General features: G+C 53.5%; 1 protein-coding gene across 1 annotated transcript in view; it reads left to right on the top strand.

Annotated features, from left to right (window-relative positions):
- The first annotated feature begins 470 nt into the window (after window positions 1-470).
- TSPOAP1 (TSPO associated protein 1) overlaps window positions 471-13,958 on the top strand; it is a 68,303-nt gene continuing 54,815 nt past the window's right edge. Inside the window, exons 1-2 of the mRNA XM_068210082.1 lie at window positions 471-825; window positions 12,877-12,984. Coding sequence (XP_068066183.1) covers window positions 547-825; window positions 12,877-12,984 — 387 coding nt within the window. The 5' untranslated portion in view covers window positions 471-546. The remainder of the gene's footprint in view (window positions 826-12,876; window positions 12,985-13,958) is intronic.

The following is a 13,958-nucleotide window of genomic DNA, read 5'->3' as shown; positions in this document are numbered from 1 at the left end:
GTGCGGGGGGATTGCGGTGCAGGGGGATGCGGGCTCGGCGCGGCTGCCCCCCGCCGCCGCCGCCTCATCAATAGGCACCAGACCCCGCTCCCGCAGCGTTGCCGTGGAAACGGGCGGAGCCGCCGCCATTGGCGGCCCGGGGCGCGGCGCGGCCCCCCCGGGGTGCCCGGCCCGGCTCCGTATTGATGACTCGGCAGCGGCTGCGCCGGGGGCTGCCCGGGGCCGCGGCGCGGGGCTGGCAGCTCCCCCGGCCCCTCCGCTACGTCATGGGGCCGGGGGCGGCGGGGGCCTGAGGGCGGTGGGAGCTGCCTCCGCAAGGGGAGCCGCGGATCCGGGCGGGGACGGAGCCATTCCCGGTGCGGGACGGAGCCAGCCCCGGTGCGGGGATGTTGCTGCTGCGGCCGCCCCCGGCCCCGGTTCCTCCGCGGAGGAGTGCGGCCCGGGCTGCTCCCGCCGCCGCTCTGATGCCTTCGGCTTTCCCTTGCCGGCTCCCGATGCCTCGGGCAGCCCTGGCCGGTGCGGAGTGAGCCCAGCCCTGCCCCAGCCATGCAAGAGCCGGAGCGCGGCATGCCCTGCGCGGCCGCGGGGCAGAGCGGTGTCCCCGCCGCCTCCGCCTGCCCGGACCTGGACACGCGTGAAGGCGCTGGGGGTGACACGGCCGGCTGCCAGCTGTCCCCGGGGTCAGAGCAGGACGGAGCATCCCAGCCCCAGGAAGAGTCCTCGGGGTCCCCCCGCGTCCCTCCGCCGGACCCCCAGCGGGTTCACTCCGCACCGGAGCTCGTCAGGCCGCTGCGAACGATGGACCGGACAGACGGACCCCCCAAGGTAAGGCGGGGGTCGGGCTGTGTTTGCTCATTCTAGGGGAGAGGGAGGAGGATGTCACCTCGCTACGAGACGGGAACGGGAAATTGGGAGCGCGGGGCTGCGGCTGAGCCATCCACAAAACCATCCCCGTGGGGCCGGCACCTGCCACAGCCGCTGCCACTCACCCGCGCGACAGAAAGGAGCCTTTGCTGCCCTTCAGCAGGGATTTCCAGCTGCGTCTGCCCTGGAAGACGCTGGAGCTGGTGCGGGGTCTTGTCGGAGCCCTGACGGAGCCAGCGCTGGGCAGAGCCCACCTGGAACAGGCACAGCCCTGCACCAGCCAAGGCTGAGCCATCCTTGCGGCATGTCCCCGTTCCGGCAGCATCCATGGCTCTGCAGGTAGTGGCAGGGACATGATTCATTGCCACCCTCTTCCTGAGCATCCTCTCTCCTTTCTGGGGAGCCCTGGAGGGCTTAGGACACCTCCACTGCAGGAGGAACCAGCCCCCGCAGGCAGCAGCCGGGCACCTCGGGGCAGTACAATGCTCGGCCCCTGCAGCGTCTCCCTAAAAACAGCCCAAAAAGCTTCCTCAGGGTCTCACCGCCTTGATCTAGGTCACAGAAGTTCATCGGCTCACCCTGTTTAGGACAGCTTGCAGCCCTTTCCCATGGGGAACATCAGCCATCTTCCTGAGGTCTCCTGGAATCTGGGGAATCTCTGTGGTGCTTTTAAAATAGGGGAGAAAACGGCTCTTGACCTTTTCTTATTGAGCACAGGGGAGAAGAGCTGACCAGGGCTGGTCGGCGTTTAGCAGGGGTGTTTTGAGCAAGGCTGTGCCATGCTGCTGAGCCCAGCTGGAGAGCAGCCTGGAGCAGCCTGCAGGAGAAACGGCGCCCCTGGAAACCCACCGAGGGAGAACGTGATTTCACTGCAGCCCAGTTTGTTAAGGGTCTGTTCTGAAGGGCTGTTTATTGTGATGCTTAGGGAAAGACCACACTGAACCTTGGTTGGACTCTGACCCCAGCCCTGGCCCTTAGTGCCAGAAGCACTGCAGTCAAAATATGGGATGGCAGAATGGGATGGATTTCTGTTCCTACCCCTCTTTTGTATCCCGGGAGTCCAGTCAGTTGTACCAGACTTACTGTCTTCAGAGAATCCTGGAATGGTTTGGTTGGAAGGGACCTTACAAAACATCTGGTTCCAGCCCAGATGACCAGCTTGCTGCAAGCCCTGCCCAGCTTGTCCTGGAACACTTTCCTTTGGGAGAACTGGCTGGAAAGGGAGGGAGTGGGTGCTGTGTCCTGGTGGGAGCCTGGGTGGGAAGGCTGGGATTGGAAGGAGGGAAAGTGGCTGTTGAGAGGGGGGTTTGTGGGTGCACAAACTGAACTGCAGCTGAACTGCACCTGTGGGGTGGGAGCAGCTGAACTGCACCTGTGGGGTGGGAGCAGTGCACCACTTCTTGCTGATCCCTGCAGTGGGTCCCCCCCATTGGTCTCTATGGAGGTGACTGCTGAGCACCTGCCATCCAGTTTGCTTTGGTCCTTGGGCTGCACTGAGTGTTTTCCTGCAATCCTGGAGGCTCCTAGCTGGGTGGGAGCCTTCCCATGGCATTGTGGCAGCACCATAGTAGAACCAGTAGAACACCATGTACTGTAGTGGGACTGGTGGTGCTGGTGGTGCTGTGATGTGCCAGACTGATGTGCTCTGGTGCCAGACTGATGGTGCTGTGGGACCGGTGTTACTCTGCTGCATCGTGGCAGTGCCACAGTGGCACTGTGATGTCATTGGTGGTGCTGGTGGCACCATGGCAGTACCATCCTTAACATTGATGTTGATCTCCAGAAATGTTACCTTGTATTTTTCTGGGGAAAAAAAAAAATCAGCAGTTTCTCCTGGAGTCAAGTGGCTTAAGGGATGTGAAAGGCTTCCAGTTCAGCCCCAGGAGGGAGCTCAGTGCTGCTGTCCCCAGTGCTGGTGCTGCTGGGCTGTGGAGCGACACCTTCCAACCTGGGGATAAGGTGCTGTGTTAGAGCTGGGGCCAAGCCAGGCTTGCACAGCTCCCCTCCAAAGCTTGGCTGCTCCTGGCCAGGCTGGGACACACTTGTGTGTTGTGCTGCCAGAGCTGAGCTTCCTTTAGGACATCTGTCCTTAGGATGTCAGGGCTGCATTATGTGAACAGGACAGCTGCCTCCAGGGAGTCCTCTCCTGGTGTGGGGAAGAGCCCCCTGAGGGCTCATCGCTGACAGAGTTGATTAAAGGTGTTGATTTTATGATGAAGCTCTTGCTGTGCGTCCCAGCTTCTGCCACCACTGCTCAGCCATTCCCTCGGGGACAGGCTGTGGAGAGGCATTAAGGCCATCTGTAGGTCAAGTTAATCTTGGCGTCCTTGCCTGCATCTCTCCTGAGTGCAGAGTGTGGAGAGTGCTGTTGCCCTTCTCCTGTCTGGGAGCTGGCAGAGGAACTCTGGAGTTAGGGAGGTGGGATGAAGGGACACACCTGGAGCCTCCCATCTAGCCTCTGCCCTAAGAAGGCTCCAGAGTTGCAAGAGGCTGATCATGTCCTGGCCAGGCAAGTGTTGAATATCTCCAGGGGCTGAGATCCCACCAGAGAGATGTTCTCCATAGCCCGGTGGGAATTTTCTGTGTTGAGGTTTGTGCTCATCTCTCCATCCATTTGTCACATGTCCCTACCTCCTGCAAGGCACTGTAGGTTTTCCCAGCTCCTCAGCAGAGCAGTGTGCCCCACCATGGCCCCACTGTATAACGCTGTCTGGGGCTTGTCACAAGTGTATCCTTCCTCCTGGGCCTTTGGAATTGCTCTGGTCCTGCTTCCCAAAATTTCTGTGTGGACATGAGCCATAAGAAATTACTTTCCTGCTGAGAATCTCCAGGCACTGCAGGGGTAGGATCCCAATCCAAATAATGAATATCAGAGAAGGAGAAAAACGTTGTCTGTGTAGGAAGAATGAGGTTAAAGTGACACAGATACAGTCTGTCTGGAAATTGGAAAGTTCCCAGAATGCTGTCAGATGGATTTTAGAGCACTTCTCACAAGAGCTCAGTTGCCTGCATCTCCCAGGGGATGCTGCTCCAGCAGGATGTGCTTTGGCCCTGGAAAATTCAGGGTGGTTTGGGAGTGGGTTGCTGAAGGGAAGACTCCCTCCTGGTGCCCTACACTGGACAAGGGAAGAGGATCAAGGTTGTTCACTTTCTGCATATTCCCTGCCTCCTTCCCTTCCAGGATTACTCATCTCCCCAAGCTCCCCAGATCACTCATGGAAGGGATGAGCTCAGCAGCAGACCATTCCCTGTTCCCATCCCAGAACCACACCGGCAAAGGGCACAGTTAGAGTGCTCTGAGCTAGTTCTCATGACTTCTTTTCAATCACAAGAGGTTGCTTTGGATTTGAATTTCTTAAAATCCTAGCCTCAGCTTCCTTTGAGGTCATGTGGAGCTGAGAATATTCAATAAATCCGTAAACCCAATTGAAAATGCTTAACTCAAGGAGCCCTCCACTGAGTAGGAATTTAAATAGCCACCAAAAAAAAGCCAAAAAAAAACCCCCAAAAAACCCTGTTGATCCCAGTGGGGCTTAATAAAACAAAGCAGAGACACAGGAAAAATTATAAAATGCTGGTAAATATCCTCCATGTCAAGTGCTTAGGCCAAGCTACATTTAATGATAAACTCAGTGCCTTTTGAGGAATTTGTGGTCTTTCAAGAGCTTCACATTTTCCATTGGCAAAGCTGGAAAGCTGTCCATTTAGTGTCTGAGGGTGTGTAGAGCTGCACCCTTGACTGGGAAGGGTAGGTCAGCAGGATGAAAGATGGCAGTAGGACAGGGAGACCTTGGGCAACGGAGCCAGTTCTTGCCATTTCATGCAATCCCAATTAGAAGGTTGTATTCCATCATGCTCAAAATCTGAGTAAATTAATTTTCCTTGGCCTGGCAGTGCACAGCCTCATGCAAATTCCTTAGTGCTGTTTGCTGCAGCACTATGGATGCATGGCCATCTCAGGCAGCTGCCTGCCAGGAAGAGCCAGTGCCTCTCTATTTGTAGGAATGAATGGAAAACAAGGCAAAGTGAGCCTAGGAAAGGGAAGGCAATGCTCATTTTAGCTCTTTTTTTGATTAAGCTCATGCCTTCTGTGCAAAGACATGTCCAAATGGCTTGGCCAGGTCACTTGTGTGGGATATGGAGAGTGAGGGACACCAAGCAGTGCCTCCTCACTGTGTCCTTGGCTCCTCTGGGCTGGTGGAGATAAACTGGATTTGGGACAGGGCTGTCACACTGTCTAGCTGTTGGCCATTGCCAGACCATGACCGAGATGAGAAAGAACACTGGTCCCAACCTCGAATCACAAAATCCCAAAGTGGTTTGGGTTGACCCTTAAAGCTTATCCAGTCCCACCCCACTCTCCCAGGCTGCTCCAAGCCCTGTCCAGCCTGGCCTTGGGCACTGCCAGGGATCCAGGGGCAGCCACAGCTGCTCTGGGCACCCTGTGCCAGGGCCTCCTCTCCCAGGGAACAATTCCTTCCTATCTAATCATGCCATAGCCTGGGCAACTAGAGCAGGTTTTTAGCCAATGTGACCCAAAAGAAAAGGTGTTCTTGGCCCCTGGGAAGCTGCCAGTGATTTGGAAAATAGGAAGAAGTGGGTGAGAAACTGCAGTGCAGATTTCTGGGCAAAAAATACATACGAAATCTGCCCCTCAGCTCCCTGAGGTACTCTGCGAGGTGGAAGAGCAAATATACCTCTTCAGAGCTGATTATGCTGAGCAATCAATTATTTCCACTTGATCAAAGCAGATCTGTGATCAGGATGTTGCTGCTGAGGCTCTGTGGTGAGAAGGAGAGTTGGTGCTGACTTTGCAAGCCATGATCCTCTTAGAGGGCTGTGGCTTTTCTGTATGGGCAGGAGATTCACTGAGCTGCAGCTCAGTGGCTTCCCAGGGTGAAGGCAGAAGACTCATGCCTTTCTTGGGAGTGTTTCTGTGGATTAGAGTTTCTGTTACAGGAAATATGAGATATCAGGGAACAATCATCCCTACTCTGTCGCCGCAGGTCTCCAGCCACGTAATAATTAGCATTGACTCCATGATTGCAGAAGGCTGATCAATTGCGATATGATATGATATGATATGATATGATATGATATTATGTTATATCGTATTATATTATGTTATATCATATCATATTAATTTAGAAACTTAGTAACCCTTCCAGCCAGTCCGATCCAGCTTTGACCTAATTGGTCAATCCATCCAAACACCATCCAGTGTCCAATTATGAAATCACCCTTTGGTAAACAAATCTCCACGACACATTCCACACGTGCACAACAGCAGATGTAAGTGGAGATAAGAATTGTTTCTTATTCTTTCCTCTGATCTTCTCACAGCCTTCCCTGGGAAAATGCCTGGGAAAATCTGTGCCCGCTCTCTGTGGCCACAGAGCTGCTGCCACACTACTCCAACCATCAAATACCAAACCTGGAAAGAATTTAATTTTATCCTTCTTCACCAGGGGTTTTTTGCATATTCACAAAACAGAATTATCTGACACATGGTATCCAGAAAGAGTCCAGATGCTCCACAAAGACCTCAGGGTGGTCTGAGCCTGCAGTGCTGGGAGCTGCAGACTGACCTCTGCTTAGAGCTAAGCAACAAAAAGATCCAGAAATGTCTTGTAGTAAGCCAGTACCCATGTTTTAGCTCAAATAATTTGCAATGTGCATGAGTACACAGCAGCAGAGGTTGTGAAGTCTTTCTGTGTTTGCACTGAAGTTTTTCACACATTGCTTCCCACATCTTCTACATTTTGCATTTTTTTAATATAGTGGAAATAATGTTGCATGAGCTACTTCTCTGCAGATTCAATGATTTGTTCAGCAGCACCCAGAAAATTCTGCAGGGGAGAAAAAAGACAGCTTAGCTGTCTTGGCTTCAGAATGTTATAGCCTGACCAGGTTTTACAGTGCACAGCCTGTCTTCCACACAATATTTTCCACTCACATTCCCCAGGTGGGCAGTGAAATGGCAACACCCTCTGAGTGCAGTGGGGATGAGCACAGTCCTGCTTTACCAAGAGTGGAGCTTGGCCAAATCTTTCTGGAAGCTGGTAAGAGACAAGAGAGACACTTGTACACCAGTGCTCAAAGGGTAGTTGGGAGAACAGGCTTTGTACCTTTTTTTCGCCTTACAAAATGCAGATATCTTTCTTACAAGGTGTATAGGGGGCAAAGACCCTGCAGGAGACACAGGGGTGGCCAGGGGTCACACAGTGGCCCAAGAGCAGGAGGGTGATGTTCCTGTACTTGAGGAGTGTTGCACAACCTGGTGTTGCTGCAGGTTATCTGATGGATCAGCTGCAGCCTGCAGCCGCACACAACCTGAGATTGCAAAACACTTTGTGCTTAACATGGAGGGAGCTGGGTCACAGCTGGGGAAAGCTTGTCCAGGGCCACACAGAGGCTTGTCATGCCTCTGCTTCAGGCGGGTCTTGGCCATCTGGAAGCAGGGACACGTCTCCATCGCCCACTGGAGAGCAGGGCCAGGAGCAAACTGGTCAAACAAAAGAACTGAGGACACCAGCAGTGTTCAGCCAGATGATAACCTGCACCCTGAGCAGCACCTGTCCCCTGACAGAGTTGCCCATGGCTTCTCCAAACCCTACATTCCTCACAATTCCCTGCCCTATTTTCTGTCTGATGGTGAAGGATGAAGAATCACATGTGCAGCACCTCAGGAGCATTTCAGAACCACCTTCCCAGCAGCCATGAGGTATTTCAGTGCCATTTTCTCTCATCTCATTGCAAATCCTTGTGTCTTTTGGATTTGCTGTCAAACGTGAGGAATTGTGTCACATTGCACCCTGGACCCAGCTGCAACCTTGGATTTTGGAGAGCTGATCCTCTGCCTTAGGAGTTTATTTTCCATTCACATTCCTCCCTGTCTCAGTTTTGCAGGAACATTAATTTCTCCCTGGTTGGGAGGCTGGAGAAGCTGAGCTCATCAAAGGACAGTGAGCCAGGTCCATCAGAGCTGTTGAGCTGATTATTCTCCTCCTGGAATAGCTCAATTTGTGTTCCTGGAATTCCTAATGGTGCTTCCACAGAGGGTTTTAATATAGAGAGAACCTGGTTTTGTGAGACTTCAAGAGCTAGCAGTGGTCAGAGGGTGTGCAGGAGAAGATGCCTGGGGAAATGCAGAGAAACAGAAAATGTATAGTGACTGCTCCCCTGAATATTCCCTGAATATCTTCCAATTCATGGCTCCAGCACTCCATGCTGGAGGCAGGATTTTTGAAGTTAATAGCCTTGGATGGATTTTTTCTTCCATGTATTTGTTACATGGGGTGATAAAAATCAGATAAATGAGGAAATCACATAACTAAGGGCAGGTAGTAGGCTGGAAGAGGAATAGGCATCAGGAGAAAATGCTGACTGATAGAAAGGGGAGTTGGCAGCACACAGGGTTCTGGGGAAGTGCCCTAAAGGCAAGGGCACAACAGAGATGTTTGTGTCTGAAACCAGGAACAGCACAAAATGCAGGAAGGAAGCAGAACAAGCACAGCGGGACACACTGCCTGTCAGAGGAGTGGCAGGATAATCAAGCTTCATCCCAGGCTTGTCTCTTACTTCTCCCATACCTTTGGCAGCACTGTCCCTGTTCCCTGGGTGGGGATGTGCTGGCTGCTCGCTGTGCCGGCAGTGGTGGGGCTGACTCTGCTCACTGACCCAACAGGAGGTGAGGCTATTTTTGTCTTGCTTTTGACGTGCAGTGAGGGCACTGCAAAAGAGCAGCCTATGGAAAATAATTTTGTCCTGTGAGGTGGCTGATTCCCTTGAAACTGTCTGGAAGAGGAGAAAATGGATTGGCAATGACAGGCTTCATTTCCAAGTAAAGAAGATTGAGAAGTCAAGGGAACTAATTACTAAAGTCAGCTGGAACAAACAGCTGAAAGTGCTTTGACATGGTGGAGGCTTGGGGACAAGGATTTCAAACAGAGGAGAGGTGGTGGATTTAATATATCCAAGATAGCAGGAGAGCTGGGATAGCTTCACTTGGTTCACTCTGCAAGGTGGCTCCTGCAAAGCAAACCCAGGAACTGGACCCTGGATCAGCTGGAGAAATCAGGGCATCTTGAAATTGTCAGTATTTTTTACACCTTTAAATTGTGTGTGGTTTCTACACCCTCAAATTAGGTATGTTTTCAGATCAGCTGTGTGCCTGCCTGTTTCCAAAGGCTGCCTGAGACCTCCTGCTCGTGGGGCCACCTGGTAAATTCCTCCTCCCTGTCTGGCTTTCAGCAGGGATTTCAAAGCAAGGCTGGGTTTAGACTTTGGCTGTTCCCCGGGGTTGGCTGGGGGAGCCCTGGGCCAGTGGGTGCCAGGCCGTGCTGCGGTGCCGGCACAGCCCCAGCCGCATTGCAGAGCACGGCTGCAGGCAGTGCCTGGCTGATTTATTGTCCCCCGATGGCCTCCTGCAAGTTTTCTGCAGGACTTTAAGGACTGTGCTGGATGCTGGGTGCTCCAGAGGGATTTTGCCTGCATGACCCATTTAACAACCTGGCTGGGCACCTCTCCCTGCAAAAGCCACTGCAGCTCTACGGTGCATTTGAAGCTTTCAGGTGAAAAAGCAGCAGTTTTCTGGCAGCTGCCATGCTGAGGCTTTTCTTTCCTTGCTGTTTTCAATGCATCTTGGAGAAACTTTGGGCTTTACTTGCCAAAAGAGATGACAGATGAAACAGAGGCTTCAAAGCCACGTGCCTCCTGCTCTCCTCCCTCAGCATCCCTGCTGTTCTGTTCCTGCCTTCCTCTCATTTTAGAAACTTTCCCTGTGGCAAAAGACCACATCACTTGTGTTAATTTTTAAGTTAAATTTTTAGTGGCCAAGGATGCTCCTGATCTGGGGAATGTGGCTGCCCAGAGACCCTCTCTGCTGCCCCATGGTGTCAGCTCTGCCTCGGCTCACAGCAAACCTCCTTGACCAAGGAATGCATTTGGATTCCAGCTCCTGCTGACACTTCTGTATATCTTCATCTGAATGAGTCACTTTGGAGGGAGCCTCTGTGTCTCTCCTACCTAACAATTTCTTCCAACTCCCCATGAAAAGCACCATGGGAGCTCTGAGTGCAGCCAGCAGCGAGGCTGCCCCGTGCAGCGCGGGATCCTTAAGGAACTGCAGAGCAGTTGATAAATTAAAAGCCATTTCATTATAGGAAATGAATGTTTAATGAGCGTGGGATGACGTCTAGACAGCCCTTCGGTTCCAGGCTCTCCGTGGTCTTGGAGGAGGGCTCAGCTGACGCAGCCAGCACTGGCTCAGAGCCAACAGAAAGGTTTGGCAAAGCTTTTGTGGCAGTGAGGTCCCTGTGCGGGACAGACGTCCTGGCACAGCGAGGATCTCCTGCCTCCACGTCTTCTCGCTGCTGCCGTCCCTTGTGCCTCTCTGGGCAAAGCCCCAAGGAGCTGTGACCACAGAGGGACATGCTGGCACAGGGGAGACTTGGCCCCGTGCCTGGCCCCAGCCTTGGACACACAGCCACACTCTCCTGCTCCATGGCACTTTGCCTGGGGAGGCTGCCACATCCACAGAATGGGAAGGGACATGCCAGCCTTTGCCATGTCATGGGCTCTGGAATCATGACACAAAACCTGGGCTGAGCTGGGGACAGCCTGGCATGGTGGGGGTGAGGGATTATGAGCCTTTGCATCTTGCCCTAATGAAATGGTTTATAGCTACAGAAATGGCTATTTGGGCTTTTGAATGCAGAAATTTGAATGTAGGTCCTCAAAATATCCCCATGCCATGCTGGAGGTGCTGACTGTCCCCTGCTGAAACCCCATGCTGCTGATGTCAGAAGTCCTGACTGGCTGGTGGGGGAGGCTGGAGCACATCAGCTCCTCCTCAAAAACTCTCCTGCTCCCATTGCAGGGCAGAGGCTGCTGGCTTATGGTTCTCGCCCTGTCTCAGGGCAACCACAGACAAGAATTTTGAGGCCTCTTGGCAGTGGCAAGCAGATGGAAATAATGCACTTTGACTTAATTGCAGGGCTGCCTGCTTGGCTCTGGGTTGGCAGCAGGGGACCAGCTTGAGGCGCTGCCATACTCAGCACAGGAGATGCTGGTAGGATCCCTCTCTCCATGAATCTGCCCTGTTTTGTCCCCTCTTTGTCACCTGCAGTGTGGATTCCCAGGCCAAGGAAGTGCTTTGTTGTTCCTGGAGCTGGTGATGGGGGAAATGGTCTCTGGAACACCTCACTGTACCTGTAAAGCTGCAGGGATAGGACTGATGCTGCAGGAGCTGGAACTGGGCACAGACCTGTGCACATGGCTCCCAGGGGAGCTTCTTAGCATCCCTGTGATGCTGGGTTCAGGGATTTCCTTTGTTCCTGGGCCTAACCATCCCTGGGATGGTTAAGTTGTTGGAGAGCAGGAGAGGGCACCCAGGTGCTGCAGTGTGATGTCCCCAGGAGAAGTGGCCTGGAGTGCCCAGGAGGGAAAAGAATAGAGGAAGATGTATTCTTACTTTCCCACGTGTGGGTAGCAGTACAGTCTCCTTCTATGGGGCACTTCACTAACCCTGGGATTTCTGTGGGGAGGGTGGGCATCTACAAACCACTCTGCCAAAAGTCTGTCAGCTCGTGGCACGTCATATCCTGGTGTCTCAAGGAGTTGATGGGACTGGGGATACCACGTGAGGCTGATGGGAAGGGCTGGGTGTCATCTGATTTTTTGTTCTTCTTGTTTTCAACCTCCTTCAGCTGTGTTCTCCCTCCCTGCTTTGTCAAGGCATTTCCATACAGGTGTGAGAGGTTGGGAGAGCCATGGACATAGCATCACGCTGGGGAATTCAGAGGGAGGGGACTTTTTGGCACTGGTCTCCTGCCCTGTCTCTACAATGGACACGATGGAGAAACCAGAATTGTTCAAAAGTGTAATGAGTTTTAGCCAGTCTCAGACCTCCTAGAGCTGAACTCCTGTCTGAGCTCTTGCTACCCAGAAAGCTCCTGGGCAGCATTCCTTTGGGAGTGAGAGATGTTTCCCCCAGTAGCTTTGGCTGGAAAACTGCAGGGCAGAGCTGTGCACACCGGGAAGGTCACGGCCGTTCAGCAGAGACCTGTGGGGCTCTTGGAGTAGGTCTTGCAAGACCTGCATGGCTGCTGGGAAAACATGTAGCTGGATCTTCCCGAAGCACTGCCATATGGCAGCTGTGAAGCAGCAGCTCAGCTCTGAGCTTTGCTAACGCCCAGAAATCTTTGCTGGGAGCTGGCTCTGGTAGAGAGCCTGCGGCGAGCTGCTCTGGGGAGGAAGCAGCAACCACAAAAGTCTATATACAGGTCCTGGCAGAGCTGCTGCTGCTGCTTTTGAGGTGGCAAAATGAAGGTGGTGCTTGCAAAGAATCTTGCATGTCACCTTCTTTTGGAGCCAAGGCTGACACAGAGGGGATGATCTGGGGTCTGGCTCCTGGGCCAAACATGAGTGCTGGTGTGGGGAAGAGGGCAAGGAAGTCTGGTTGCCTCCAAAGCTATGTGGTGCTGGAGACCACTGCGTCCTTTAGCCATGGGGAGAAGCACACATGCATGGGGTGCCAGGGGTTGTATTCTGCCTGCCTGGGTCTTGCTGGCTCTGCCCGTCTTTCACCTGAGCCAGTTTGGATGGTGCCATGGCTCAGGACAACAGAAGGGTCTGGGCTTTTTTCCTGGGTGGAAGTTGAAAGAATTCTTAAAGCTATGGAGATGGCAGCTACCACCCTCAGGATGGCCTCAAAGGCCAGTTGTCTCCCAGTGGACATGCAGCGCCTTGCCTCGTCTTGAAATCAGCCCCCACATCCCCACCCTTTGCCACCAGCACCCTGACCCTGCCAGCCACTGGCACAGCCAGGCCAGGCTCACCGCAGGGCTGGGGCTGGTGTGAGGCTGCGGCCCCTCTGCCACTGCCCCTGCTGAATCTCTGTGGGCCTGCAGGACCTGCAGTCCCAGCCCCAGGCAGGTGAAGCCCTGTGGCCCTGCAGGACGTGCCTCAGACAGGTGAAGCCCTGCCTTGCCTCTCCGTGCTGTTTTGCAGAGTGGGGCTGACTACAGCTTCCTTGTGAGCCAGAACACAAAGCTCCTGAGTGCACTGGAGGACCTGCGGCACCGCTGCTCCAGCCTGGCTGAGGAGAACAGCTTGCTGGTGAGCAGGAGATGCTATCATGGGATGCTCTGTGGGGAGGGAGTCCTGGACACAGAGAGCTGCTGTCTGCTGCCAACTCTAAGAGATCACAGAATCACAGAACATGCTGAGTGGGAAGGCGCCCATAAGAATCATCAAGTCCAGCTCCTGGCCCTGCACAGAACCATCCCCAAGAGTCACACCATTTGCAGGACTATTGTCCAAATGCTTCTTGAGCTCATGGGATAATCTGGGCAGGGCCAGAGAACAAAGAAGGTCTGGTGCTATGAGTCCCCTGGGTGCCTTCATGCTGCAGCCGTCAACTGGAGCTGGACTCCTCCTTGCAGTGCTGAGCAGGGCTGGGCAGAGGAGGGGAAGTTGCTCTTGTTTTCTCTTTAACTGGAAAAGCAGAAACACTGATTCACTCAGCCTTGGCTGTGGATGACAGTGCAGCACTGCCCCCTGCTCCCATAAGAGCCCAGAACCAAGATCCTCCCCAGCTGCACCCCAAAGCCAAGCCAGGCTGCCACAGCCTGGGCCATCTGCCTTCTGCCCCCTCCCTCATCCCTGACTCCCCAAGTGGGCTAGCCAGGACTCTCAGAAAAAAGGGGATATTCCCCTGCTGCATCCTCCCTGGAGAGCATCACCCCTTACCCAGCCCTGCAGTGTGGGGGTGCAGCCCAGCCATGCTCAGCATCTTAGATTCATATCACTCCATTCAAAACACATATTTTGGATCATTTTCTTACACTAAAAGCATAAATTCAGTATGATGAGGGGTTACTCCTTATCAGTCATCTGGATTTTAGTGAAGCACAAGCCCCTATGTCAAATTTTGACTCTCAAAAATCAACCTCAGCCTTCCAGCCCAGGCACTCATGGTGCACTCTCACAGGGGCAGGGAGGGAAAGAATTGTGAGGATCAGTCAACCTGACGCTTCTGCTGATGTGAAAAGACAGCATAACACATCTGGGTTCGACCTTGGGAGAAGGAG

This window comes from Anomalospiza imberbis, chromosome 20, assembly GCF_031753505.1.
Source record: "Anomalospiza imberbis isolate Cuckoo-Finch-1a 21T00152 chromosome 20, ASM3175350v1, whole genome shotgun sequence".
Classification (NCBI taxonomy): domain Eukaryota; kingdom Metazoa; phylum Chordata; class Aves; order Passeriformes; family Viduidae; genus Anomalospiza; species Anomalospiza imberbis.
This window is presented reverse-complemented; position numbering and strand designations above follow the sequence as displayed.